Below are 25,116 nucleotides of genomic sequence, written 5' to 3'. Positions count from 1 at the left end.
TTTTTTAAAAAAATGTCGACCTAGGCCTTGTTTAGTTTCCGACAAATTTCGTAAATTTTTTTAGGTTCTTCGTCACATCGAATCTTGCGGATATGTATGGAATATTAAATATAGATTGAAAAAATAACTAATTACATAGTTTATCTATAATTTATGAGATATTTTTTTAAAACTAGTTAATCAATAATTGAACAATATTTATCAAATACAAATAAAAATGCTACCGTGTTTATTTTGTAAAAAATTTTGCAACTAAACCAGGCCCAGACATGTGCGGCAGCACTGATCCATCGATCCATTAATGTACATAGAGTTTTTGAGACTAGTTAATCCATAATTGAACAATATTTATCGAATACAAATAAAAATACTACCGTGTTTATTTTATAAATTTTTTTAACTAAACCAGGCCCAGACATGTGCGGCAGCACCGATCCATCGATCCATTAATGTACACAGGAACATCGGTTAACCCATTTATTGTTAGCTGCTTTGCTTGCCCCGGCTGCCCCGATGGGTAACGTGGGCTGCCTGCTCGTGGTTGCGTCTTGCTTGTGTAAACACACATGCACTTAAAATTGGGAAAGTTACCACAATCCTAAGCAGAAACTATCCCTCCTGAAGCATAGTATTTCACCAGTGATTGGCCTGATGATAATTTGATAAATTCATTTATCCAACACACCTGATGCATATGATTTGCTGAAAACTGGTTACAAGCTAGTTTACATATTTATCATGGGGGAGACTAGAGAAGTCTATTTTTGATTATCCAATACAACTAATGAGTTTGGTTTTAGCCATGCAACTCTAAATCAGAAATTTGTAACCATTGAACTGTAATAATGAGCAAATTTAACCATCTAACTGATTTTTCAAAGGTGGGTTATTGTATTTTTCAAAAGTAATAGCTTTTTGAAAACATCGCTAGTGATCATACCAAACTAATGTCATATCTTGAATGAAAAAGTAAGCATATTTGACAAGGCAAAATGAGACAAAGAGAAATGAATATCATTTGGTCTTAATAGTGGTTTGCTTTGCATAAACAAGAAGATATGGATAGTAAATTGGTATTGATGAAATGTTGAAGAATGAATCAAGAATGCATAAGTGAAGAAATGTTAAGCAAATGTCAAATGACAAATGAGACAATATATTGGATATATTGTGGACTCAATATTGGTTTGCTTGTATGGATAAAGACTTGAAAAATCCTATGCATTGATATTGATCAAGTTGAAAGCATGAGGAAGGAAATTATCAAGCTAACCAAAGTAGAAAGAGACATGATCATATGCAAATAGAATGGCATCGTTATGATGGCAAGTTCATAAATGATAAAATACCATAGAATGATCGAAATGAAGGTGGGCCAAATTATTATGTACTCCCTCTCTCCTCTAAGATAATGCACTCTAAAATTTTTAAGACAATATAAGAGAATAATCAAATGATGTAGGTTCCCATGGATTAAACCTAATAATAGAGTTTCTCCTCAAATTATGGTTCCCTTTTTTGGAGGCGTGAGCTCTAACAGTCTCTATGATCATTGCCGGTCTCACGCCTCTTGGAGGAGCTACTAATGTTCTTATGACCATAGAGACCGTTCTAAGCCTTGTGAGACCTCGCCCTCTTGATCCTCAACCCTGTCTTTGTGACAGTGAGTGCTTATAGTGAGTTGAAAGATTTTGAGTTATAGAGCAAAAGAGCTGTGTCCACCTAGCTAACAAGATACTATGTTTGAGTCATAGATAATAGGGGAAGGGAGTTCCCTATCAGGATAGAGGAGAGAGCAAATTAATTAAGGCCCACGGCGGCAGGCAGGGAGTGCGACAACATGGGCTCTGAAGCTAGCGGCACACCCGAGGACACACATATCACAAGTTGATTGAGCAACGCCTCCTTTCATTTCGCATGGAAAAAGTGAAGCTTTTTTTTAGCAACACAGAGCTTTCATTGATCAGAGTACAAGGCTAGCCCCAATATAACCAATCGGGGATGTAGTCGAGCCAATAAAATAGAGCGCTCCATATGGCCGATCGACACCGTACCATGCTTACAAGATGAGTTGGCTACGTATATATGTTTATCAGGTGGGTATAAGTTTGAGGCTACAAGCAGGCATGCATGTATAGGATAGGAGGCCTTGGGGGTGGCCTCACCGATTGATCTCTCGATGCGCACTGCACGTGTCAGCAACTGAGACGGACGGGGGCGTCACGACGACGAAAGCCGCCGGCCGGCCGGCGCGCGGCCGCCTCTTTGCATCGGCTTTCTCCTCTTTCTGATCTGACGCTAGCTTCTTTCCGGGCTCTATGTGCAGCTGCTGATATATATATAGGAGGAATATATAATAATGTGTGATCTGAGAGCGACCGTACCAGAGACACGCCAAGACAACATGCATCAAGGGAGAGCACGCGACGCGTCGCTGTCGCTTTTATCTTTGCCGCGTCCCGTGCGGCGTGGTGTCCCTAACCCTGGCTTAGATGGAAGGCCTGCAACTTTTTTGTTTGGAGGAAAAACATGCATGTCGTCGTCCCTATATATGCCGATGCGTGACGACGCCACTTTATTCGCTCTGTATGGAGCTTTTTTAGTGGTATTCCGTATTTGACATGCATGGCAGCTTGTTGCATGCCTTGCCTTTGGCAAGTTGGCATGCACCATATGTATATGCAGAGCAGCAGACGGACACGGCCTGAGATGAGGCTACTTAATTGTAATTGTACTCAGTAACAGCTAGCATGGCACGTACGTAATCTTTTCTGTCTATGATTGTTTGTTTCTCCGGCCTTCAGTTCATCATCTCTCACCTCAACGATCGATGCGGCCGTCTCGATCCAAAACTCTCCATGGCCACATGCCACAGCTTTAGATTTTCCCTGTTTCATTCATTGTTTTCTGGCCAAACTTTCTCTTGCTTTGCTTATTGCTAAAATCATACTAACCACACATTTGTTTGGCTGAAAAACGTACTATGACTGAAAGTATTGCTCACTGATTTATTGTGAGAGAAAAATATTGTTCAAAGACTGGCAGATTCGGCAGATAATTTTAAGCGATTAAATCAGCGAACAATACTTTGTCGGATTTAATTCAGTCTGACCCATTTTTATTTAGCAATTAAATGAAGGAAATTCAAGACCATATTTAATATACTAGGTGTAATCAAGGTCATATGCATGTACCTCTTATAAAGTCAATCCCCAGTAGAAGTACATATAACCTTGATTACATCATTTTCTATTTTTAAGATGATGTGGATGGCTTGCATGTTGATACCCATTTTTATTCAGTCTGATCCACTAGTTGAAGGATACTTAGAAAAATGAATTTGTGGAGAATTCTTTTTCGGCAACAGTTTCATCTCAGCCATTTAAAGGACAGTAGCCAATGGAAGCCCTTGCTTTATTATGCAAAAGAGAAAGATGTCAGCTCCAAAGAGGAAGTACAAGAATGAAATAGGCAAGCGATAGATTTCTCTCTGCTGTGTCATCACCTTAATTTCTCTACTTTGCTCATATGTCAATTAGTTCAAGCTTGTTGTTAATGCATGTGCACACGGAGCACATATGCTAATCAAGGAGGACTGGAGGAGTGCTGCTTTTATATATGCAAGTCCAAAACGAAGAAATTGTTGTAGGTATATAGCCTTACGTATATATAGGTGCATGTCTGCTATGATATATAACAAGATCGATCATACATATACATTATTTATTTGGTGATAATTAACGTTAACTGATGTACATGTGAATGATGTGTGATGGACAACACATACATCGCATCGTGCGTACACGTATGCATGCCTTCACACACACATACATATATACACATACAACGCTTACAAACAAATTAAACGACATCGATCTTGGTCTCTGTCCAGCAGATCGAATTATTCATCCTCTCTCTCTCTCTCTCTCTCTCTCTCTCTGATTAAATGAGCACAACATATATATATAATAACATCACAAACGAGATGAACTAATATAATCAACATACATTAACATATAAGAATATCAAGGAACCTAACAAATGAAACGTACGTAGCTGCATGCATGAGGAGTGGACCGGCCGGCCGGTGGTGGCGTCGTCATCGTCGATGTGGTCGTCGCAGTTCGTCGTCGGTGTCGGCGGCGACGACGACGACCATATATATGCGGGGGATGGAAGCGGAAGAAGTGGCAGCTAGACGGTGACCTTCTTCTGGTGGAAGTTGTTGATGAAGTCGGAGGCCTTTCGGTCGACGTCGCGCTCGCCGACCCACCATCCGCCGTAGTCCTCGTCGCTGGAGCGCACCTTGCGCACGTAGCCGGTGCGGCCGTCCCAGTCGCTCATGTCGTCGTCGTACCGCCTCGACTTGCGCAGGAAGCTGAAGATGGGGCAGAAGAACGACGACTTGCCTCCCATGGCGCCGCCGGCTAGCTGCGTGTGGCTGGCCGGAACGAAGAAGCTCTGGTCTTCTTCTTCTCCTTCGATCGTTTAGTTACCTTGCAGAAGATTGCTTGGACGATGGATCAAGGACGACTGTGGTGGCCTGCTTAATGGTGGTGAGGGGAGAGGGCCGGGGGGCACCTGGATTTATAGGAGGGGACGACCATGGCTGCTAGCTTGTTGGTGCCTTGGTGGATGCAAGCTGGCTAGCTAGGGTTCTTCTAATAAATAATAATCAACTAAATTAATAAGGTGATGATGGAGGGAGTACGGTACGGGGGGTCGTGGATCGCGGGGGAGTGGACGGCCAAGATCGCGCGATGTGTGAAATGATGCTAAAGCGCGTGTTCTACGTACGTACTCCCTCCATACCAAATTGTAAGTCGTTTGACTTTTTTTACCTCAAGTTTGACCACTCGTCTTATTCAAAAAAATTTGTGCAAATATAGTCAAATTTAAGTCATTCTTGAAGAACTTTTATTAATAAACCAATACACAACAAAAAAAAGTAATATTTTATATAAAAATTTGAATAAGACCAGTGGTCAAACTTGATATTAAAAAAGTCAAACGACTTATAATTTGGGATGGATTGAGTACATAGCATCTTCTGCAGCAGTGCAGCAGCTAGGGAGATCGATGATACGATTGATGGAGGGGGGAAACTTAACCGGGCCGGCCCCCGGCCGGAGCGCGCAACGCAAAAAGCTAGCTAGAGCCGCTCGCCGGGGCGCGCGCGTGGTTTCCAGGCCTCTGCTTTTGTGCTGCTCCAGAGACCCTAGCTAGCTCTAGCCGCTATAGAGAGAGAGAGGGACGACGGACATCGGAAAAGAGAGAGGGACGGAAACTGGGAAAGCATGCAGAATGCATCATATCATATGCAAGCGATCGATCGAGAACGAAGCTGCTTCTGCTGCACACATCTTGCTTTTGGTCCTCCTTGGAACATAATTCGCCGCCAATCGTTCTCTCTCTCTCTCTCTCTCTCACGTACAAGAACAACTATAATTAGCTCTGCTTTATTTTTCTATATCATCGTCGTTCTATATATGCCAAATAAAGCCGTGTGTGTTCTGAAAAAATATCCAGCAAAATATCTCGTGCATGCGCTAGCTTTCTTGTTTATATAGCTAGCTAGTTTGTTGTCATGCGCGCATGCATGCGTAATACACGTACGGTATATATATATATCCTTGTTCATTTTTGGGTGCATCGATCCGATCCTCTGCATATGCAATTTTCAATTATCACGAGATAAACTGAAAAAAATTTCACTTTTTGAGGAAAGAGCAGCTACGCAAACGCGCATTTGCAAAAAAAGCTACTTTGCCGGCCGCAGCTAGTTTGCTGTGGAAAGGCAACAGGTCAAAACTCAAACCGGGTGTGTGCCTTTGGCTTAGGTTAATTGTCTTCGAATCTGTACCTTTCGCATGCAGCTAGCTACTAGCTCTTGTTTAAGGTTACTGCAAGCTGTTTCAGTTCCCTTTGGCTTTGCCCTGCTGTGTGTCTTAATTAGTCTCTTAGAGCTAGCGATCCATCTCGGCCGGTCCTAAGCTACAAACAATATTATTCCCAAGATAACAATATCCATTACTATATTTGATGCATACATTGCATTTGCATTATTCCAATCCCGACCCGTACGTGGTCCTGTATGTGGCACTGACATATAAATCATTCACACTACTTGCCCACATATATATTCAGTGTGTGATTATCCAATAATTAATAGTATAAGTTTAATTTTCTTGTAGCTGTCATCACGTTTGCAAGCAGCAAAAAGGGACACACAAATAAATGGAGAATCTACTCCGGGATTGTAATCATTTAGTGACCACCATCTTTTTGTTTGGGCCGGGGCACCAAGTTGGAATTGATCTCTACATCCCAAAATATATTCCAATATGAAAGTTCAGATGTGCTAGCTTAGCTTTCATCCATATGAACGAGGCTACATATACGAGAGAGGACCAGTGAAATTCCATTTCTCTGTCTCATTTTTTTCTCTCCTGATATAAAAGGGGACCAATATAAGAGGTTGTTTGGTTTGGAGTGTTAAAGTTTAATAGGCACTGTAGCAGTTTCGTCTTATTTGACAATTAATATTCAATCATAGACTAATTAGACTTAAAAGATTTGTCTCTCAAATTACTCTCTAACTGTGTTTTTAGTTTCATAAATAGTCTATTTTAGTACTCCATACATGTGTCCAAACATTCGATGTGACGGGTGATAAACTTTAACAGGGCAAACCAAACGGGGCCTAATAAGTAACTAGTCATGGTTTTGATCAATAGTTGACTAGTCTTCAAGCTCTAACATACAGTGAACGATCCAAGGAAGAAGACGACCAGTTTGGTTTTTTGATATAATCTTATTCTTTTATAGGTCATTCTGTATCTTGTCAATCTTTTATACTAATCCTTTGTTTTCCTTAGGTAATTAAATACAAGATAGTTTTTTTAGTGTCTTTGTAAAAAAAAGATGCAGATTAAAGTAAAGTAACTCTCACTCCATTCCAAGGTTGTAAGATTCTTAATAGACAATTTGTTACGCATGCACCTAGATATATACATGAAGAATAGTCTAGATACGTAAAGTAAAGCTATGTATCTAAAATTATTAGGGAGTAGTAATTATCAGAAATTAAATTAAATAATTAGGGAGGGAGGTATCCAAATTTATTTTTTTTGGGGTGATCGCCCATCTAAATTAAATTAACTAATAAAAATACTATAACAACTTCAGTTAGTAATAGATCGAGGTCGCGGCGGCGGCGCTAGCTTAATACGTACACAGTACAGTAGAGTGGTCTCGCTATTTTTATTCTGCCTCAAAAGCAGCTGGCGATTGTACAGCTGCAGGTTGGGGGCTGCAACGAGAAGTTGGGCCAAAAGAACAGTAGTCCTCTTCTACCTTTAGTTCGGCCACGAAACCACCAGGAAGAAGGCCAAAGACTCTATGTAATCAGCATATAGATAAACTAATTGACAATACAATAATGGGCCAGCTTTTTCCTAATCTTTCTATATGCTGATGAAGAAACAATACAATATGGGCCAACTTTTCTAATCTCTCTCTCTCTCTGCTGACGAAGAATACATCGTCCCAAGCATGTACATATCTGTTTTTCAGTTTGGTCGCATCATCCCTTTTTGTTCTGCTACTTTCTCTCTGATGACATTTAATGTTAATAACTAAATAAATTCAGTAGTGACAGCTAGAGGGGTTTAAGATCAAAGATCAGTAAACAGATGCATGCATTGTATATGTATGTATACATATATCATATACATGTACACATGCATCCTTAACCCCTAAGTATGGTCGGTGATCTGGTCTGCATGCACCTCCGATCCTCTCTACAAATTAAAGGCTAGCTAGCGCTACGGCAAGGCCAGGGCATGCAAGTCGTAATGGCCAGAACGTGCTGGATGCATGGCAGTGGCTCTGTATCTGTTGCATGCAGTCGATCTGCATATGGCATTGGCATCACATAAAGCGAGATAAATGATTGGCCTGCCCAGTCGCGCCTAGTCGCCTAGATGTGTGCATGCATCTTTGTCAAATCGCTCGAGGCACGCTCAGGTCGAATATTTGATATATGCATGAAGTATTAAATATAGACTACTTACAAAACTAAAAACTATAGTTAGAGAGTCTATTTACAAAACTAAAAACATGGATAGAGAGTAGTTTGCGAGACGAATTTTTTGAGCCTACTTAATCCATGATTAGACAATAATTATCAAATAAAAGAAAAATACTTGCGGAGTGCAGACGGCAGGCAGCACCGCAGCATGCCGACGCCGGCTAGGGTTCAGCGCGCACACGCCTGCCGGCCATGCATGCATGTCCACCATATCAGACCATGCGAGCCCCGGCCGGCAATGATCGATATGTATATGCGATGCGCACGATTAGAATTGGAGGGGATCCTGTTAGAGTTTGCAATAGCATTAATTAGCATCGAGTTTGTTGCATTGGTCGTCTCTGCCTGTCCAGAGTCTCTGATGCACTTGCTCAAGTATATATATATATATATATATATATATATATATATATATATATATATATATATATATATATATATATATATATATATATATATATATATATATATATATATATATATATATATATATATATATATATATATATCTGTAGCATCTCAGGGTTACTTACTTGCTCTTATATTTCTTCTATATCAAATAAAAACAAGCACGGTCTTTAATTCGTTCAAAAATATATATAATGATGATGTATTAGACAGTCATCTGTCGTTATTATGCGTAAAGGCAATGAAAGGCTTTTTCTTTTTTGAAAGGAAAGGTATTGAAAAGTTGCATATACGTACACATGCATCTAATGATTTAAATGGTACTGGAGAATGCCCTAGAAAGATTGTTCTCGAGAAAGCCAGAGTGCTTAGTCTTGAAGATGAAGAAGCTAAGAGAAGCGGCGGCGGCACAAAGGAAGCAGGCAAGAAGGTACATTTTTGTCCGGCGTTGTTGGAAGTCCATGACAACTTGTAGTAATGCTCGCTTTTCTAACTTTGCCAAACCATTCTAAATTTCAGTTGTTCTCGCGACTTTGAAGGCTTAGCTGGAAGAATATATATATATGTTCGTTTCGGCTGCATTGTTAGGCGAGCGCCACTTATTGGTGACTAGAGAGTAAAGTATTCGATCGTGAAGCCCAACGTGTCGCCTGATCAGGCAATATTTAGGCCTTGTTTAGATTTTTTTTTTTGAAGTTTGATATTGTAGCACTTTCTTTATATATTTGACAAACATCGTCCAACCATGGACTAACTAGGCTCAAAAAATTCGTCTCACGATTTACAAATAAATTGTGCAATTAGTTATTTTTTATTTATATTTAATGTTCTATGCATACGACCAAAGATTCGATGTCATGGGAAATCTTGTAAACTTTTGGAATTTTGGATTTATCTAAACAAGGCCTTAGTCTTGCACCTCGAAAATTTCTAAACAACTTCGCCTAGCTACACCATTGAGAAATGGCTCATCATGCAGCTTCTAGGAAGACCTAAAGATCGAATAGCCGTACATTGAAGCTCTACAGAATTAAAACAACAAATCTTATCCTATTATTAAAACTTACTCACCACTAAGAAAGAGCCGGTCTTAAAACTATACTATAACAGCAAACTAAGGTGAGTACTTAAAGCCATCACACTAAGTCATGTCCTTAGTTGGACTACACATGCAAAGATAGATTTCATACAAAATTGCTCAAGTGAAACCTAGCTATAGTCGTCATACAAAGAAAAAAAACAAATCTAATAGAAGCTTCACACAATATATATCTCAAGCACATAACATGATAATAATTGTTAAGCAATGAAATTAGCGCTCATGAAAGAAAAGTGGATAAGAGACAACTAGGTTTCTATTTTATATGATATCGAGTAGTTGCCACTACCCTCTAGTCTAGGTTGGAGCACCGGCTGAGCTCTCTTGAGTCACCAAGGCTCAAGATCCACTAGGAGTACCCATTAATTATTCTCCACTCTAGATTGGTATAGGTCTCAAGCCAAGCACAAAGCTAGCTAGGAGCCTTATGATAACCAACTCTTCTAGGAAGGTGACATAGTCCTCACGCCCATCTAGGAGCTAGCAAACTCCAATAGTAATAAGTATTGATCTTCGCTTGGGATCAACATCCAAGCCAATAACATTTCTATGCATACTAAGATCACTCCTAAGCACCCCTATCTTGGCTTGAACTGCCCTTAAACCCTTCTCTAAGCCTTGCAATATGTGTGCAACTACCTATGATCGGAGAGAGCTCCAAATGAGCTATAAGACACACGCACATGTGCACCGTGGGTGAGGTCTAGCAGTTGGAAAAAATTGCTGAGAAATTAAGTTAACTCGAGACAACACATGCACCATGCCTCACCAGGGTCATCAGACTGCACTGCCTATTTTTCCAATGACCACAACTTTAGATTTCCTAATATTTCCAATGACCACGCCTAAAGATTTACAAAGATCACTCCTAAGCACTCTTATCTTGGCTTAAAAATTGCTCGAGATAGACCTGTTGAGGACCATGAGTACGTAGTTATTCAGCATCATAAATTGGTGGTGGAAAAGGAGCCACTAGCTATGAAGCTAAAAAAACCTCCAAGATGCAAGAGATGTAATAAGCTATCTTTTGGTTTGTAATAGCTAAGTTAGGTATATATGCCATCTAAATAGGCTAGATGTAAGGCAGGGCCCTTTGAACTTGTGAGGTTGTGCCCTTTAAACTTGTAAGGCTATGTTGGGTCCTCATATATGCCCTCACTATTGAAAGGACCTTAGGATTGGGAGCGGCGAATAGCCTATAAAAGTTTCATTCAAAGGCAAAAAAATAGGCACACTATTAGTTACAAATATAATCCTTAATAAGCATTATGCGCCCAACCTAGAACCAATGCAAGAGCTCCTACACAAGTCTAGTTAACAAAGGGCCAAAGAAACACACCAAGAACTAGTAACTACTAGCAAAGAGCACATGGACGAGCTAAACAGCTACTTGAGCAAGGACTAGCTAGAGAGCTACTTGGCTACTTCCAAGAACTACACGTCAAACAAGGTAGAGCAACCAAGCTACTCGACTTGAACTAATAACAGCTACTAGAACAAGCTAGCAACAATAACAACCAAGGCTAACATGCAAGCTAGCTAAACATCAATACAAGCAAGGATTGCACAAGTAAAAGAGCAGGTGTAAGCAAACCAAAGGGGACAATGGAGATAATTATTTTTCCCCAAGCAGGTTCAGTTACTTGCTGGCAACATACGTCCCATTTGAGGTGAGTCTAAGGATTGACGCTCCTTTGCAAGCTAAACAAGCCCTCAAGCTTGGCCCCGATGTCAGATCGAACAACTATATTTAGATGATCACTAGGTGGACTAATGCATTCTCTGGCACTCCACTGAGACAAGTGGCAATCTAACTGTTGCTTGCAGCCAAGATGCGTTGTGCACAAACTCTGTTGGTCGTTTCCTCCAGTGACACTCAAGGGTACCACCATAGAAATCCGATGGGTTTCTACACAAGGTTTTTGACACCACCGGTATACTTTGGTGTCCCCCATATTGGGTCACCGGAGTAAGGGCTTCTCCTTTCAAACTTCAACGTTGATTGCCACCACGTGTCCTCCTCTGGAGCCTAAGCTCTGGTGCTTAGGCTTAGAGTACCCTTCTTAATAGTGCGACTATCTTCTTGCTCTCTTGTCTTTCTCTATTATGTTGTTTTGGGAGAGCGAGTGAGAATGAAGGGAGAAGGGCTAGTGCTGGTTGTGTGAGGGTAGGGCTAGGGCGGTGAATGTGACACCTCACATTTGGTGGATCATCTGGGAGTCACTATGGACCATTCACCAAATATGCACTAGTCAAGGTACGGTGGGTCTGATGTGGGCTTAGGCGGTTCGTCGATTTGGATTTTTGGGTGGGCTTCTTTGAGGCCAACTGATCTCCATAAAAGAGACAGTGTACATCTAATTAACTTGGGACCAGGCCGAGTATAACGAAAAGTAACCTCGTGCTCTCGTCTCCCTCACAGCAACGCTTTGCGAGATTTTCATCTGGTAATCTGAATCTTAATTGGTAAAATAAGCACATAGTACGCATTATATAGCTGATGTACGTGATCACATATATACGCATGCATGGACGAAATTATATTACGATAAAATATATAAGCACGGTTTCAATTCACCCGAATTCAATTTGCATTGCACTTGATATATTCTTACAGCTCCGAGACCGCCAGCAAAGCAATAAGCGGCCTCACGTCGTCAGGCATGCATCTAAATTAAAGCTCGAATCAACAAGAGAGACGTACGATCGACACCGTACACATACACACATTTATATACCACCCCCCCGGCCGGCCCTGCAACGCGCGCGCGCGTGCTCGATCAGTTGTGGCAGATCTTGGCGGTGGGCATGGTGACGCAGATGGGCGCGTACTTCTTCTTCGCCTCGGGGCTCCCTTTCTTGGGGTCCGCCATGGCGGCGCCGGCGCCGCCGATGGCCGCCACGGCCGCCGCGGCCGCCGCGAGCATGACGGCGCGGCGTCCCTCGGCGGGCTCCTCGGCCGCCGCCGCCGCCGCCAGCCTGGCGCTGGCGGGCTCCTCCTGCTGGTGGCAGCGGTGGTCGGCCTTGTTGGCGGCCCTGACCACGGCGAAGCTGCCGCGGCGCGAGGGCGCGGCCACCGCCACGGCGGCGAAGGACGCCATCATGGTGAGCGACGCCATCGCCTTTGCGCTACCAGCTTGGTGGTGACGGTGGTGGACTGGTGGTGCTGCGCGTGGACGTGGATTGCTCGCGCTTTGTGGGCGGGGGAGCTTTTGGCGGCGGGCCTGCCTGCACCGCATGGTTGGTTGGTTATTAAGCTGCGGTCCGGAACGGAGAGGGGAGCCTTATCCCGAGTCGGGGTGAGCCGCCACTGGGGCGGTGCCACGTGGCCGGGCGGCGTGACGTGGCGGAGGGGGAGGGCGTGGGTGCTGGATAACGCGAGGGTGTGGTGGGAGATGGATGATAACGAACGGGCGGACCGCATGGTTGCTGGACTAATAAGCCGTTGGGATCCTGATCGGGGGCCCTATCAGCTGTGGCTGGCATAGTGAACCCCCCCGGCCCACCGGTCATTCTTTCACTGATCTTGGTTGAAGAAAACCTATCAGTAGTAGCTGATAAACATTACATCTGCGATGTATAGACGATGATCGGAATTACTACATTGCTGAAGTAAAACATATATAGCACACCAAGCGTCTCCTATGCCCATGTCCCGCTTCGGCAATCGTTGTGCCCAGAGCTTTTGCTTCAGCGTTGCAAACTCCTACCATGGTGCGTCTGAGGGAGGTTAGCCGCAACATCTCTGAAGATTACGCCGTTCCTTTCGCTGCCATAGTTGCCAACAGCAAAGGGGAACAGACGACCAAAGTACCTAAAGATCAAGCGACGGTTGTAGATAGTGTCCGTTGGCATGCTGATCCCCAAGTTTGGACCGGAAAAGTTCAGCAGAAAGGCACCCAGCAACAGCAAGTCGGGACTATCCACGATCATCTTTAGAGATGGAGATTGACCCTGCATACATTGCACCCTTTCCTGTGTCAGCAGCCAAAGAAAGAACTGAACCCGGGGAGGGACGTGGCTTTTCTCTATACTTTGCCTTCAAACTTTCCTTGCCGGTAGGCCAGAAGGGGCCACGGCGCCGCGCCGGTCCCCTGGTGACCGAGAGGGCAGTAGACTGAGTGATGCTGCCCAGCTCCGTTATTTCCGAAGTCGCCTGAGCCCTGAGGTGAGTCGTGGCACCACAAACTGGGTATCCTGCACTCCAAAAGCAAAGAGACCTGCGCCACCGTACTATTCTTCTTACAATGGCTGTGCAGGGCTGGAAACCGATCTGCCATTGGCGTCATCATTATGCCAGGCGTCGTACCAAAAAGAGGTCTCCTCACCATCGCCGATTTCCACCGTGGTGACAGCTCTGTATAGCTGCGTATCAGACTTTGTGATGCTGGTTGAGCGTGCAGAGTGTAATTTTAAGCTCGAGTGATTGCTTCATCAATTTCAACCCTGAGATTTTGTTGCCTCGCGTAATAATCACTCAACAAGTTAACCTCCCTAAAAGAACTAACATAGTTATAATGATGTACGTAAAATCTGTTCAGGCTGTAGGTATGCAAAGGAAACTAGCACAAAAATTTGACACAAAATTCCATCTACAAACTACAAAATCTAAGCTACAAAACTTCGGCCAATAGCTAAGCTACAAAACTTGGGCCAAAAAAGAAGGCCGGCCCAGAAATGAATAAAGGAAAAGATGAATGTATTTTGATCTCCAAATAAACTGAACAATTTACATAACTTTCCGCGCAGTTAGTTGCCGAGACGAGACCAAAATATCTCTTGTGTATATATTTGTGAGTGCAAAAAGCAGCAAAACGAAGACTACTTGGGCGCTCACTATTCCGAAATGGCTAATGCTGTTGCCAATCTCCATCCAACTACCGGTATTCCGTACCTGTGGGTAAAATGAACAGGAATACTCATTACATTATTTTGTCGAAGTAGGAAGTCCACATCGAATACATAAGGCTAATGTAGTCATCAGAAAATGAAATACAATACAATTGGTGCAGTTACAGCTTCAAATTTTCCAATGGTCACAGAGAGCCTTTGAGCTTCTGGACAGAAGTCCACAGCTAGTTTGCTACTTTACTCTGTTAGCATATATCAAACTATGGCGCGTCCAGGACATGGCAAACCAAACAAAATTTACCCACTAATGGACAAAATTGAAAGAACATTACATAGCTACTAAATATGGTCAAGGCCATGGATCATGTCTTTTTTTCTTAAATATAAAATGCATGAAATTAGGTTATTGAATTATAGAAGGGAAAAGGTGTACATACCAGGAAAAAGAAATGAATAGTCATCACATCTGAAAGTAGTATTACAAGGAAATAGCAGCCCAGCCGTGGGATGCGGACAACTTTGGTAATCGCACTAAACGTGCATCTGCAGTTGTCACCAATGTCAGCTTAATGAAAAGTGGCATCAAGTTCATCGCAAATTAAAAGAATACTTAATTAAGCTAAGGTGTTATAGAAAAATGTCCAAACTCCAAAGACCTAACGTTTGGGGGAAAACCACATCTTCTTTACATTTATTTGTTATCGTTTGTTACCCTAAGCAGGAACTCCCAGATTAATCTTAAAGTTGCTCAACAGATAACTATGCAGAGAGTATATAGATAGTCTATATAGATATCAAAATCAACATTAAATTATAAATGGATTGCTGCCTCTTTTTATCTTCCTACTATAGCAGAAGATGACCTAATTTGTGACAAGAATTTCTAACTTCATGACATCACATAGCATAAGGTTAGCAAGGTTAAAGAAAAACCTACATGACGAGCATGAACGGAATGAACAACTTAAAGATAAGAAGTCCTGCCATAAGAAATGGCTGCCAAGAGAAAAGAGAAAAACATTAGTGTCTAGAATAATAATAAGTAAAAAGGTCATTCAGAGAAATGCAACATAAACTTACACTAAATACTGTAATGAATCTGTACACAGACGAGATCTCAAAGCTTGCAATACTTGCAAAATTACCAGTACCAAAGAAGGCAACATTAAATAAGATCACCTGCAAGACAGAAAGATACCATTAGTTACACTATATGTTTTCTACTAAAACTACAACAAAAGTGCTCTTAGTTTCTATTGATAATAAATGATTGGATGTTTACAAACAAAATACATATATGCATATAGTGGAAATATGGAATATAATGCAAGTATGAAGATAGCAATACATTCTGAACAGAAAAAATTGGGTTGATTGTTTTACAGTGGGGGCCTCCCCTGCTGTATTTCATGTAAAAAAACAGAAAAAATTGGCAGCACGGGAAGAGTCTCCAATACATGCAATGATCGTAGTTTCTTGTTACATGTTATCCAAAATTATTGAATGTATAACCATATGGAATTATGGAAGCAGGAAGCATTTTTTTTTTGTTATAAACATAATAATATCATTTACTTGTGAAACTAAATAGGTTTGTGCATAAAATTCTGAGTCTGACTTCACATATTCTACAAAACTTCTTCCGAAATCAGAATAGAGGGAGTAGCTTCCATTGGCCATCCCTATTTCAAATGATTTAGCACCTTTGCATAATTAATCCTAGAGGATTATCTAGAGTGAATGAGCACAATCTAATGCCTACTCCGCAATATAAAAATAAAGCATCGTATCCAAGAGCTTCCGCACCTCTATAGTCCATAAGACAAATGGAAATTATTAGACTTACAAATAACAGAGGGATTCTTAAATCGGATAGTCGTAAGTGTCTTTCTTCATAGCCAAAAACTGAGTCATCTGCAATGCTTCTGCGACGTGCAGAACCACTTTCTTCTGAGCAATACAGGTTGGCAGATTCCACAAATATCCATCCAATGAGTACCATTGCAAAAGCACTATAGAAAACTGCTTCATAGCTGTGAAGATTTAACAAAATTTGAACAGTCATTTTCATGTTAAGAGCTCAGGCACAGCAAAAAGAAATTGATGTATAAACTACAGCAGAAGGTAACATCATACCCAATGGAAAGCAGCAGAAATGGAGGAGCAAAACCCAAGAATATAGATGTAAGACGGGATAGAACACTAGGTGGTGAGAAAAGAGGTAGCACCATAGCAACACCTGCCAAATATATGACACATTAAAACAGTAGAACCAAAAAGCACACAAGTTCAGGATGAACAATCAAACAGGATGAACACTAGGCTTGAGCTTGACTTCAAAAAGAATGTGTCATATTTAAAGGGCTCAACAAGATTTCCAATGGACAAAGCCCCAAAATGATGTAGACCTGTTAAAGTTTAGAATGTTTCCACCTGGGGTTACAGGCTTACAGTTATTCCCCAGAGGCCAGAAGCAGGCCAATTTTCCATTTTGCATCTTTTCTCTGCACTGTTATTTCTCTGAACGCAATGGCAGGAGCTCTGCCTTTCAATTAAGTAGAAAGGACTTGGAAGGAAAACTGGCAAAAAAAAACTCACCACGACAGCCCAGGCAACAAACCCTGGCAACCCACATACACATAAAGGACACCCGACAGAGCCCACCGCACGTCATCGTTATTTCTCTGAATGTGTGCCAGTACAGCTCACTTTATGTTTCCATTAAAAAAACAGTAACAAAAAAGAGGCTATGAATTGTAGGATAGGAAAATTATTATTTTCTATCCTTTTCATAATTCAGTGGAGGATACATTTATTTATTACAATAATGCCAACTAACTTTACAGGCCATTGATAGTATTCAGAAGGTTTCAGAAAAATGGCTGTGTGGAAGCCGAGCTGGTTTTAGAAAATCTGGTTATCAGTATTGAGTACTGTAACCAACCTTTATCAACATATTTCATTATAGAACAAAAGGCAAAGAACCAGAGCTCCATCTACAAATGTACACAAGGATGACAAGGGAATGATCCATCAAGAATATAAGAAAAGCATTTCAAGGACCTTAAATATTTTTTATTCATTTTATTTACTACCACTCAATATTGCTTTTTGAAAGAGCTATTACTCAATACTGTGAGTTTTTTATGCCCAAACAAAGGATTAAATCAAGCCCGCAGTTCAAAAATTGCCAAATAAGACCCATCGTCATTCTTGCCACTCAAGTCCAACCATTGGTGCTCCTTAGAGGTCCTAACCACGGAGCACAAAGTCGCAAAACACATAGTTTCCCTCCAAAAAATAACCTCTCTCCTTGGGGAATGCATTAAATATTTACCTAAGCCCATGAGTCCTTGGGCAGACCCTACATTTGTTCCAAGACGCAGAGGCCTCTAAGTAGAAAAGTAAATGTCTGGGCTTGAGTAGCTTCTGGCCCAGTGGGTCTGTAAAACCCACTTGGACAAGATTTATTTGTGAACAAGACAACACAAGAAGTGTTAAAACCAAAAACAGGTCAAGAACCAAAACATAAGACAAGTAAGCTTCACCAGACCCTTAGATTGGTGCAAAGATAAGCATGTGTATGTAGACATACTACATACAAAAGCTAGTTGTGTGTAGGCCTGTAGGGTTTAGACTCATAGGTTGTTGCTTTATAGTAGAATACACGGTGTATAAACAAATCAGACATCACCATAAAATTGAAAGAGAGGATCCAATGACACTGTAGACAAACAGCACAAATAACAAATCGAGTGACTTACCAGCTACGGACCAATTGATCAACTGGTGCAGTGAGTGCAATTCTCTGTTCTGGGACCGATGTGAGGTAGATAGCCACACCATTATCGAAGATATTGCAACTAAAATAACCTAAAACATGATAAACGGTTGAAAACAATGTCTCAAACTTGAACTTCCAAGAAATAAATGCCAACCACAGGATATAACTATTTGAGTTCTGCACCTGAACAAAGTACAGTTTAAAGGATTGAGGATCCCGTTTATTTGCTCGAGTGAGATATAGCCAAAAGCTGGAAGTATTCGATTTAATCCATCTTGAAGCTAATCCAATAAGTATTATGAGCCCTCCACTAAATATTCTGCATATAAAGAATTCATCAGACTAAAAGCTGCAAGGAAACAACCAATTAGACAATATTTGATAGCATCTAGATGGCTAGCTGCTTCTTAAGAATGAATGACACGTAACAGCATTAAACAATATTACTATATATATGTAACAGCTTGTTCTTAATTATTGTAAGGGGAAAAATGCATGAATACTGTCAGCGAAAGAAACATACACCAAGTTGTTGTTTTCTGGAATTTCAGCTGGCATCAAAGTGAATACGGACAGGAACCAGCAAGCAAGCCATATGTATATCGCAAGTGCAGGGCTAGCTTGAATAAACAAAGCTACATAAGTTGAACCGAGTATCCCGAGGACCAAGAAGCACCAAGTGTAAATTTTCCTATCAAAGAAGCTCATAACCTGCCCACAAGTATCAAATTTCACATCAAATCTCATGGAGTCTTAAAATGATTGATGTGTCAACAAGTGGGTACATACCAGAAACTCCAATACAAGCAGTGCAACAACTGAACTTGTCAGGAGATTAAGAATGTACTTGAAGGGCATATTAGCTATTTCTCTCCATACGGCCTTCAAAAATTCAAAGTTTTGTACAATTCTTGTCCAAAGGAATATTGTCATAAATACATAAGCATGGTAAAGAAGTGGTGATTTCTCTAGAAGTAGTATAATGGATGACAAACCCATAAAGAAGCATCCACCAATGTAAACCTGCAACCAGAGGAGATAAAATCAAATTGTCTTAACTATGTGACCATGCAGATCAGCATGAAATTAATCGAGTAGTTGTCAAATTTTGATGAGCAACTTTGATTGCACAAAAATGAATAGTATGCAGCAGTAATTCTATCCAATCTACACTCTATATGCAGAACCAAGCCTTTGAATTATACAGTATCAGTTCTGCAAAGGGAAAAGAGAAACTGGGAAAAATGGAAACAGGAAAACATAATGAGTTTGAACAAAAAAACATATTCGCTGCAATCTAGATTGAGTAAAACGGAAACAGAAGAATATGATTTTGTAACACATAAAAAAATAGACATAAATTTAATACGGAGAGAGTGGAAAGCTACCATACTTTCATGGAGGTATTCTTAGGATACAATTGAGCCCTCTTGAGAAGAATTGCAGGAAATGATGTATAAGACTGTAACACATGTATAATGAGGTTCACCATCCATCCAATATATCCAAGGGTAATTGTAGTCATTAACATGAACCAATCATATGTTTGGAAATAATGAAGACCAGCAAGAGCCAGCCTTCGGAGCTCCTCAGATTGCTCCATGGCAGTTTCATAGTCCCTTCCAGATATAAGATCCTCAATCTGACTGAGCACTAAAGAAAAGTTTGCCAGTGGTTTAAAAGGTTTGAAGTAGAGTGAACTGGATTCCTTCAGCTCTGAGATCGATAAGGGAAGACATGCTTGGGAGTAACAGTATGATTTATTGTTTAATTTGGTAGTCTTGGTCGTCATAAATTTGCATTAGGAAAAAAAAAGGAAATTGAATGACATGATGAGATTCATAGCTCATAGCATGGAGTAGCCTACTGTAATGGGTGACTCCAATAATAGATCAACAATGATGCCTCTAGCACCCAGTCACACTACCACACTACAAGCTTATAAGCATGGAGTAGGAAAATTTTGAAGTTCAAGTATGTAGCAAAATGTGTTTTGAAAGGATACGTGACTTTCGGAGAAACTGGTTAAGAATTTGCTTTGTATTGGCCAGAACAGCTTCAACTTCATCAGCCTGTGTAAATATAGGGAACAAACTTTAACAAGCAGTGTTCAGCCAAGCACAATATATTTTTTGCGTAGCATACAGTTATTGTCTGACCTTGCTTAGTTTCAAATAAGGAGTAGGTAAGCTCCCCACAGAATTCATCGGGCATGGCAAACCCACAAGTGTAGCCTGCAAAAGTTGTGAAGAATTGTGAAAATAAAAAGGGTTTACTTGAGAAAACTAAATGCAACTGAAGAACTGAATATATGGTTGCACAAGGAGATTTTCAAGCCACCATTAGGGGAGCTATGTCAGCCTGGTTGACATCTACTCTTTCAAAACCTTCAAGGGCCCAGTCTTTTGGAGTGGGTGTATCATGTTTGTGGTCATCTACAAACCGAAAGCCGTCATCAGGTTTCTCTGTATAAGCCAGGAACTTTGGGCTTCTAATTCCAGCACCCCATGCTACAAGAGGAGTATCTGTATTTGAAGGGTGTCCGTCTCCATGGCTTCCTGTAGGTAGCAGTGCTTTATCATTTTGGCATCATAATAAAGGAGTAATATGAGTACTAACCTAATATACTACAAAATTAATCAATAAAAATGAAGCCTTTGCAACTAGTAATAGCCTAATGGGTCAATGACCCTCATCCTTGTGATTGACCCAAGACAGCATTGCATAAATCATAAAGTGCAAGTGTCCAACTAAATTTAGTATGGTAGAAAGCATTACATGTCAGGATTGGATTTGTCAAATACAACCAAAGAATGTGGCTGCCTAGGCGCTACGGAGCATAAAATGTGTAACCTTATAGGTAGGCAATGCAACTAACTCATTGTGCAATCCAGATTGAGTTACTGCAACCAATAAGCCATTCAATTTGGGCAGCCTCTGAGGGGATACTTTCCACATCTATATGCATAGATTTGCAGTGGAACAGTCTTCTTTTCCTTTCTGTATTTTTGCTAATGTGGGAAGATTTGTGAACATCCATGAATGTGTTTCATTAAGAGGTAAGAGTTTCACAGGGCTTTGGCAGCCCACAGGCAAGATACCAGGAATTACCAAAGAGGTGGAGAACACACAATCAGGCCAGGCAGACTTACAGAAGTGTACTTATAGTGATTACATGGTACTAAGATTTGTGATGGAACACCAAAGTGCTAGCTCATCCATCCACCCGGGCTAAGAAGACCAACGGGGCCTCATACCCCACTGCAACCCTCATTTCCCTCATTGACGATCGTCGTTGTCAAGGTGGGAAGACATAGGTATGGGGAATGGTACTATACTATATGGTAGTATTCAAATCTAATTTAATTCCAAACTTTCAAATTAAAATTTGAATGTTTGAAGTCATCAGGTTTACAGTTTCCTGTGGTGACATCAGAGATGCCACTCTCTCCTAGAAAAACATAACCAGTCAATTGCCTACAATATCCTGAACTATATAAACATGAGCAGCAAAAAATATATTTGTGAAACCATTTGGTGTATAACTTACCTTTGTCACTCATTCCATGATCTGCAGTAAACACATATGCTGTTTGATTGTCATTGAAGTAGTTCTCCATGAGATTGTACATACTTTCAGCTATTTGATCAACAACCTTGACATTGTTCAGATAGATGCTTGAATAGGGTCGGTGCGCATGGCCATTGGTATCACAACCCAGCAAGTGCAGAAATATAACCAACTTATCTTGTAGGAGTAACTGCCTCAATTTAACATCGTCAAAAGACCTGTTGATAAGACCTTGAAACTGGTCAAATGACCAATGATCCAGAAATGATGCATCTGCAATCAAGGTCTCTGACAAAGTAAAAAACATGATTCCAAAAGGAAAATAAATTGCAAAAGCAGAGGATTGATTATTTAGACTCTGTGATGTTGAGTCAATAATGTTTTCTTTGAAGAAGGGCACATTCTTCATGTATCTAAAGAGGAAATAGACGTATTTATACAATTTGTCTCAGAACAGATTTATTAGTTACGAATTAACCTGCACATATGTAAAATTCATTATAGCAGTTGTGGTTTGTGGTAAACAAAACTCAGACCAAGAGTAAGAAAATGATTTCAAAGATAATTTATATATATAATCCTTCTGCAAGATGAACTTTTAGACTAATATCAATATTTCAGAAAGAAAGGATGTGCAGTACGAGAAATCACAAAGTTATCTAGTCCATTGAGAAAAGCATAATGTGATTCCATGAATACGACAGTACTGGTAAGGCAGTTACAAAAATACAATATCATAATAATGGCTTAAGCTTCAGGAAGCTACATGTACTGCCAATAAATCTGACCTGTTGCAAAGTCTTCATATTCATGGGGATAAGTGCCCCAGGTACTGTGAGCTAGGTTACTGCAGAATATAGGAACAATATCTGGACTTCCAAATGAGATAGTGTGCCGACTCTGATTGAATACAGAATCAAACTCAACTGGATTGGCCTTCCATCCTGCCAAATACAATACTCATTATTTTACTATAGGGCATAGTATAGCACTTGTTTACTTTAACTAAGCAATATTAACCATGTGCTGGATGTCAGTTATACACATTTCTCTCAGCTACAAAATACTAGCACTAAGCACTATAATTCAGTACATGTTTTTTGGTTAACAACCATGAGGGTACGAGTACCGCTAATACTAGTTCAGTAGCAACAACTACTAAAAATGGCAGAGCAATGCAATTACACATTAAAAGTGCAGCATACTTTAAAATTAAAGTAAACTGAATGGCTTGTGAAAACATTGCATCAAGTTGAATCACGAACAGTCTGCAGTGGTACACTAGAACTAGCACCGGGGCAGCGCACCTTTGGTGACAGCACTGGGGTCCTCGTAGAAGCCAGCGATGAGGGAGACATGGCCGGGCCTGGACTCGGTGGGCGGGCGGGCGTGGCTGACTCCCCATCGGCCCTTCTCCTCAATCACGCCGCGCAGGAACGGCGCTCTGTACCTACCCCGCTCGTCCGGCTCGAAGAACTTGTCCGCCCTGAGCCCGTCCGCTGCACGCACCAAAAACCCCCCAGCCAAATTACACACCCAACATCGAGCCGAAGCTTAATGAGACGGGATCGGAGGATCAAGGGGACACACCGACGAGGAGGACGAGGCGCTTGGCGGGGGCCGCCGAGAGGCGGGGCGGCACGGGATCCATGCCGTGCACGATGGGGGACTTGAAGTAGATGTCGAAGATGCTGAGCATGTACACGGCGTGGAGAGCGACGCCGAGTACGACCAGCCACCGCTCGCGCCGCCGAGTGGAGGCGGACGGCGAGTGCAGCTCCGTCTGCGGGCGCGGGCGGCCGGCCATCGCGAGTGACGGAGCGCCGGCCGAGCCGTGGAGGTGCGCGGTGGTGGATCTCGGTTCTGGAGGGAAGGGACTGAGCTGGGGCGAGCGCGAAGGCGAATGCGACTGACGGATTGACAGGACCGGACACGCCTGGAGTGGGTGCACGGATCCAGAGTTTTATCAAACTACACTTGCAGCTGCAGCCTTCAGGGTTTTGGTTAACCGATTATTACTACTGTACAACCAGAGTCGTGATTAACTATCTACAAAGAAAGATTAGTTAATTAACTTTATTGTATGAATATCTTTTTTCTAAGGAGATCTTGTGTTTTGTTATTCTTGAAAAATGAGCCAAGTTGGCAGTCGAGATTTCTATAGGGTAACCCATTTGTTATAAGGGCACTTCCAATGTATAAACTATTATATTTTCTATAAATATTAATTAGTATTTGCTGATGTGGTAAAATAGTTATCGAAGAAAGAGAGAGCAAAAATCATAACCTACACGAGAACAAGACACGAAGGAATGTGATTGCTAACTAATGTAGAGAGAGAAAAACATGTGATTGGATAAAGAATTCTTTTATACACACTATCCGTTGAAACTATGATTTTTATACATAGTGTCTATAAAAATTAATAAGTATATGACTATCTTAAAAGTTAATTTGGATAATCAAAATTCATTTGGTCGCAACCCAATCAGTTGAAACAATGTTCTGGATTTGCCAGAGCAGTCCACGTGAAACAATATTTTAATACAAGATATAGCCTACAAGTTACAGTATTAAAAAACTATGATGTAAGAAAGTATAGTTTACAAGATAAATATTGTGCAAAACCATAGCTTAGAAAAGAAAATTCTCAAATGGGGTTTCTTAAGCTCTAAAAAACTTGTTTTAATAATACAATGGTTTTAAAACTAGAAGGTTGTCAAAGAGATGTTTATCTTGCGGTAGATCAATCCTTTTTTTCTCGACTCATTTTCCTCTTGCTACAGACTACAGTAGAAGAGGACAAAACGAGAGCGAGTTACTTTCTAGTAGCGGTGGATCTAGAAAAGTAAGCAAGGAGGAGCTTATCTTATAACTTTTTATCCTTAGCATTTCCTTCCAAGCTTGAATAAATATAAATTTGTAGAATGAGCTTAGGAGCCCCTCTCCGATCAGTGGGTGCAGGGGGCTCAAGCCTACCTAGGCCCAGTGCTCGATCCGTCCTTGCTTTCTAGCGTCGATATCAGCAGCTCCGCCTTGCCTTTGGTGTCCTCTTGGATGCTGGAGGGTGGGAGGACCTCAATTTCGATGGTCGATGCACGTACCCGGTGCTACTAGGTTTTTATTAGGTAGGTTAGGGTTCAATCGACCCATGGCAGTGATGCTACATGAGTGTTTTATTTGCTACCTTCGCTTCAACGCCGACAATCACGTGGAGGACTTCAGCATAGGTTGTTGTGGGGCATCTTGCGTGCTCTATCTCTATCGCCGGAGGAAGAGTAAGGCTTTCCTTCCATTGTGTATTTGTGAAG

The 25,116-nt window shown here is 41.2% G+C and overlaps 2 protein-coding genes across 2 annotated transcripts; both read right to left on the bottom strand.

Moving 5' to 3' along the window:
- Nucleotides 12,143–12,844, bottom strand: LOC8070565 (photosystem II 5 kDa protein, chloroplastic). The gene has a single exon (XM_002452306.2). The coding sequence runs from the start codon at nucleotides 12,836–12,838 to the stop codon at nucleotides 12,380–12,382; it is 459 nt and encodes a 152-aa protein (XP_002452351.1). The 5' UTR covers nucleotides 12,839–12,844; the 3' UTR covers nucleotides 12,143–12,379.
- On the bottom strand, nucleotides 14,091–23,756 carry LOC8070564 (GPI ethanolamine phosphate transferase 1). Its single transcript, XM_021459302.1, has 18 exons — nucleotides 23,396–23,756; nucleotides 23,113–23,304; nucleotides 22,594–22,749; nucleotides 21,785–22,078; nucleotides 20,575–20,792; nucleotides 20,394–20,468; nucleotides 20,240–20,306; nucleotides 19,628–19,950; nucleotides 19,024–19,257; nucleotides 18,758–18,945; nucleotides 18,418–18,553; nucleotides 18,215–18,323; nucleotides 16,587–16,689; nucleotides 16,297–16,483; nucleotides 15,531–15,629; nucleotides 15,388–15,446; nucleotides 14,888–14,993; nucleotides 14,091–14,493 (listed from the first exon to the last, which is right to left on the bottom strand). Exons 1-18 carry the CDS (start codon nucleotides 23,610–23,612, stop codon nucleotides 14,329–14,331), a joined length of 2,928 nt encoding a protein of 975 aa, XP_021314977.1. The 5' UTR covers nucleotides 23,613–23,756; the 3' UTR covers nucleotides 14,091–14,328.

This window comes from Sorghum bicolor, chromosome 4, assembly GCF_000003195.3.
Source record: "Sorghum bicolor cultivar BTx623 chromosome 4, Sorghum_bicolor_NCBIv3, whole genome shotgun sequence".
NCBI classification, from domain to species: Eukaryota; Viridiplantae; Streptophyta; class Magnoliopsida; order Poales; family Poaceae; genus Sorghum; species Sorghum bicolor.
Note: the sequence above shows the minus strand (reverse complement) of the source record. Positions and strands in the feature narration are given on the sequence as shown.

What these genes read in the sequence shown, in the direction of transcription:
- LOC8070565 (XM_002452306.2), bottom strand. Translation starts at nt 12,838, where the DNA reads ATGCGGTGCAGGCAGGCCCGCCGCCAAAAGCTCCCCCGCCCACAAAGC.
- LOC8070564 (XM_021459302.1), bottom strand. Translation starts at nt 23,612, where the DNA reads ATGGCCGGCCGCCCGCGCCCGCAGACGGAGCTGCACTCGCCGTCCGCC. An exon ending in GCGCCTCGTCCTCCTCGTCG is followed by an intron (nt 23,305 to 23,395) that starts GTGTGTCCCCTT and finishes TGGTGCGTGCAG; the next exon opens with CGGACGGGCTCAGGGCGGAC. An exon ending in TTTCTGCTGCTTTCCATTGG is followed by an intron (nt 16,484 to 16,586) that starts GTATGATGTTAC and finishes AAATCTTCACAG; the next exon opens with CTATGAAGCAGTTTTCTATA.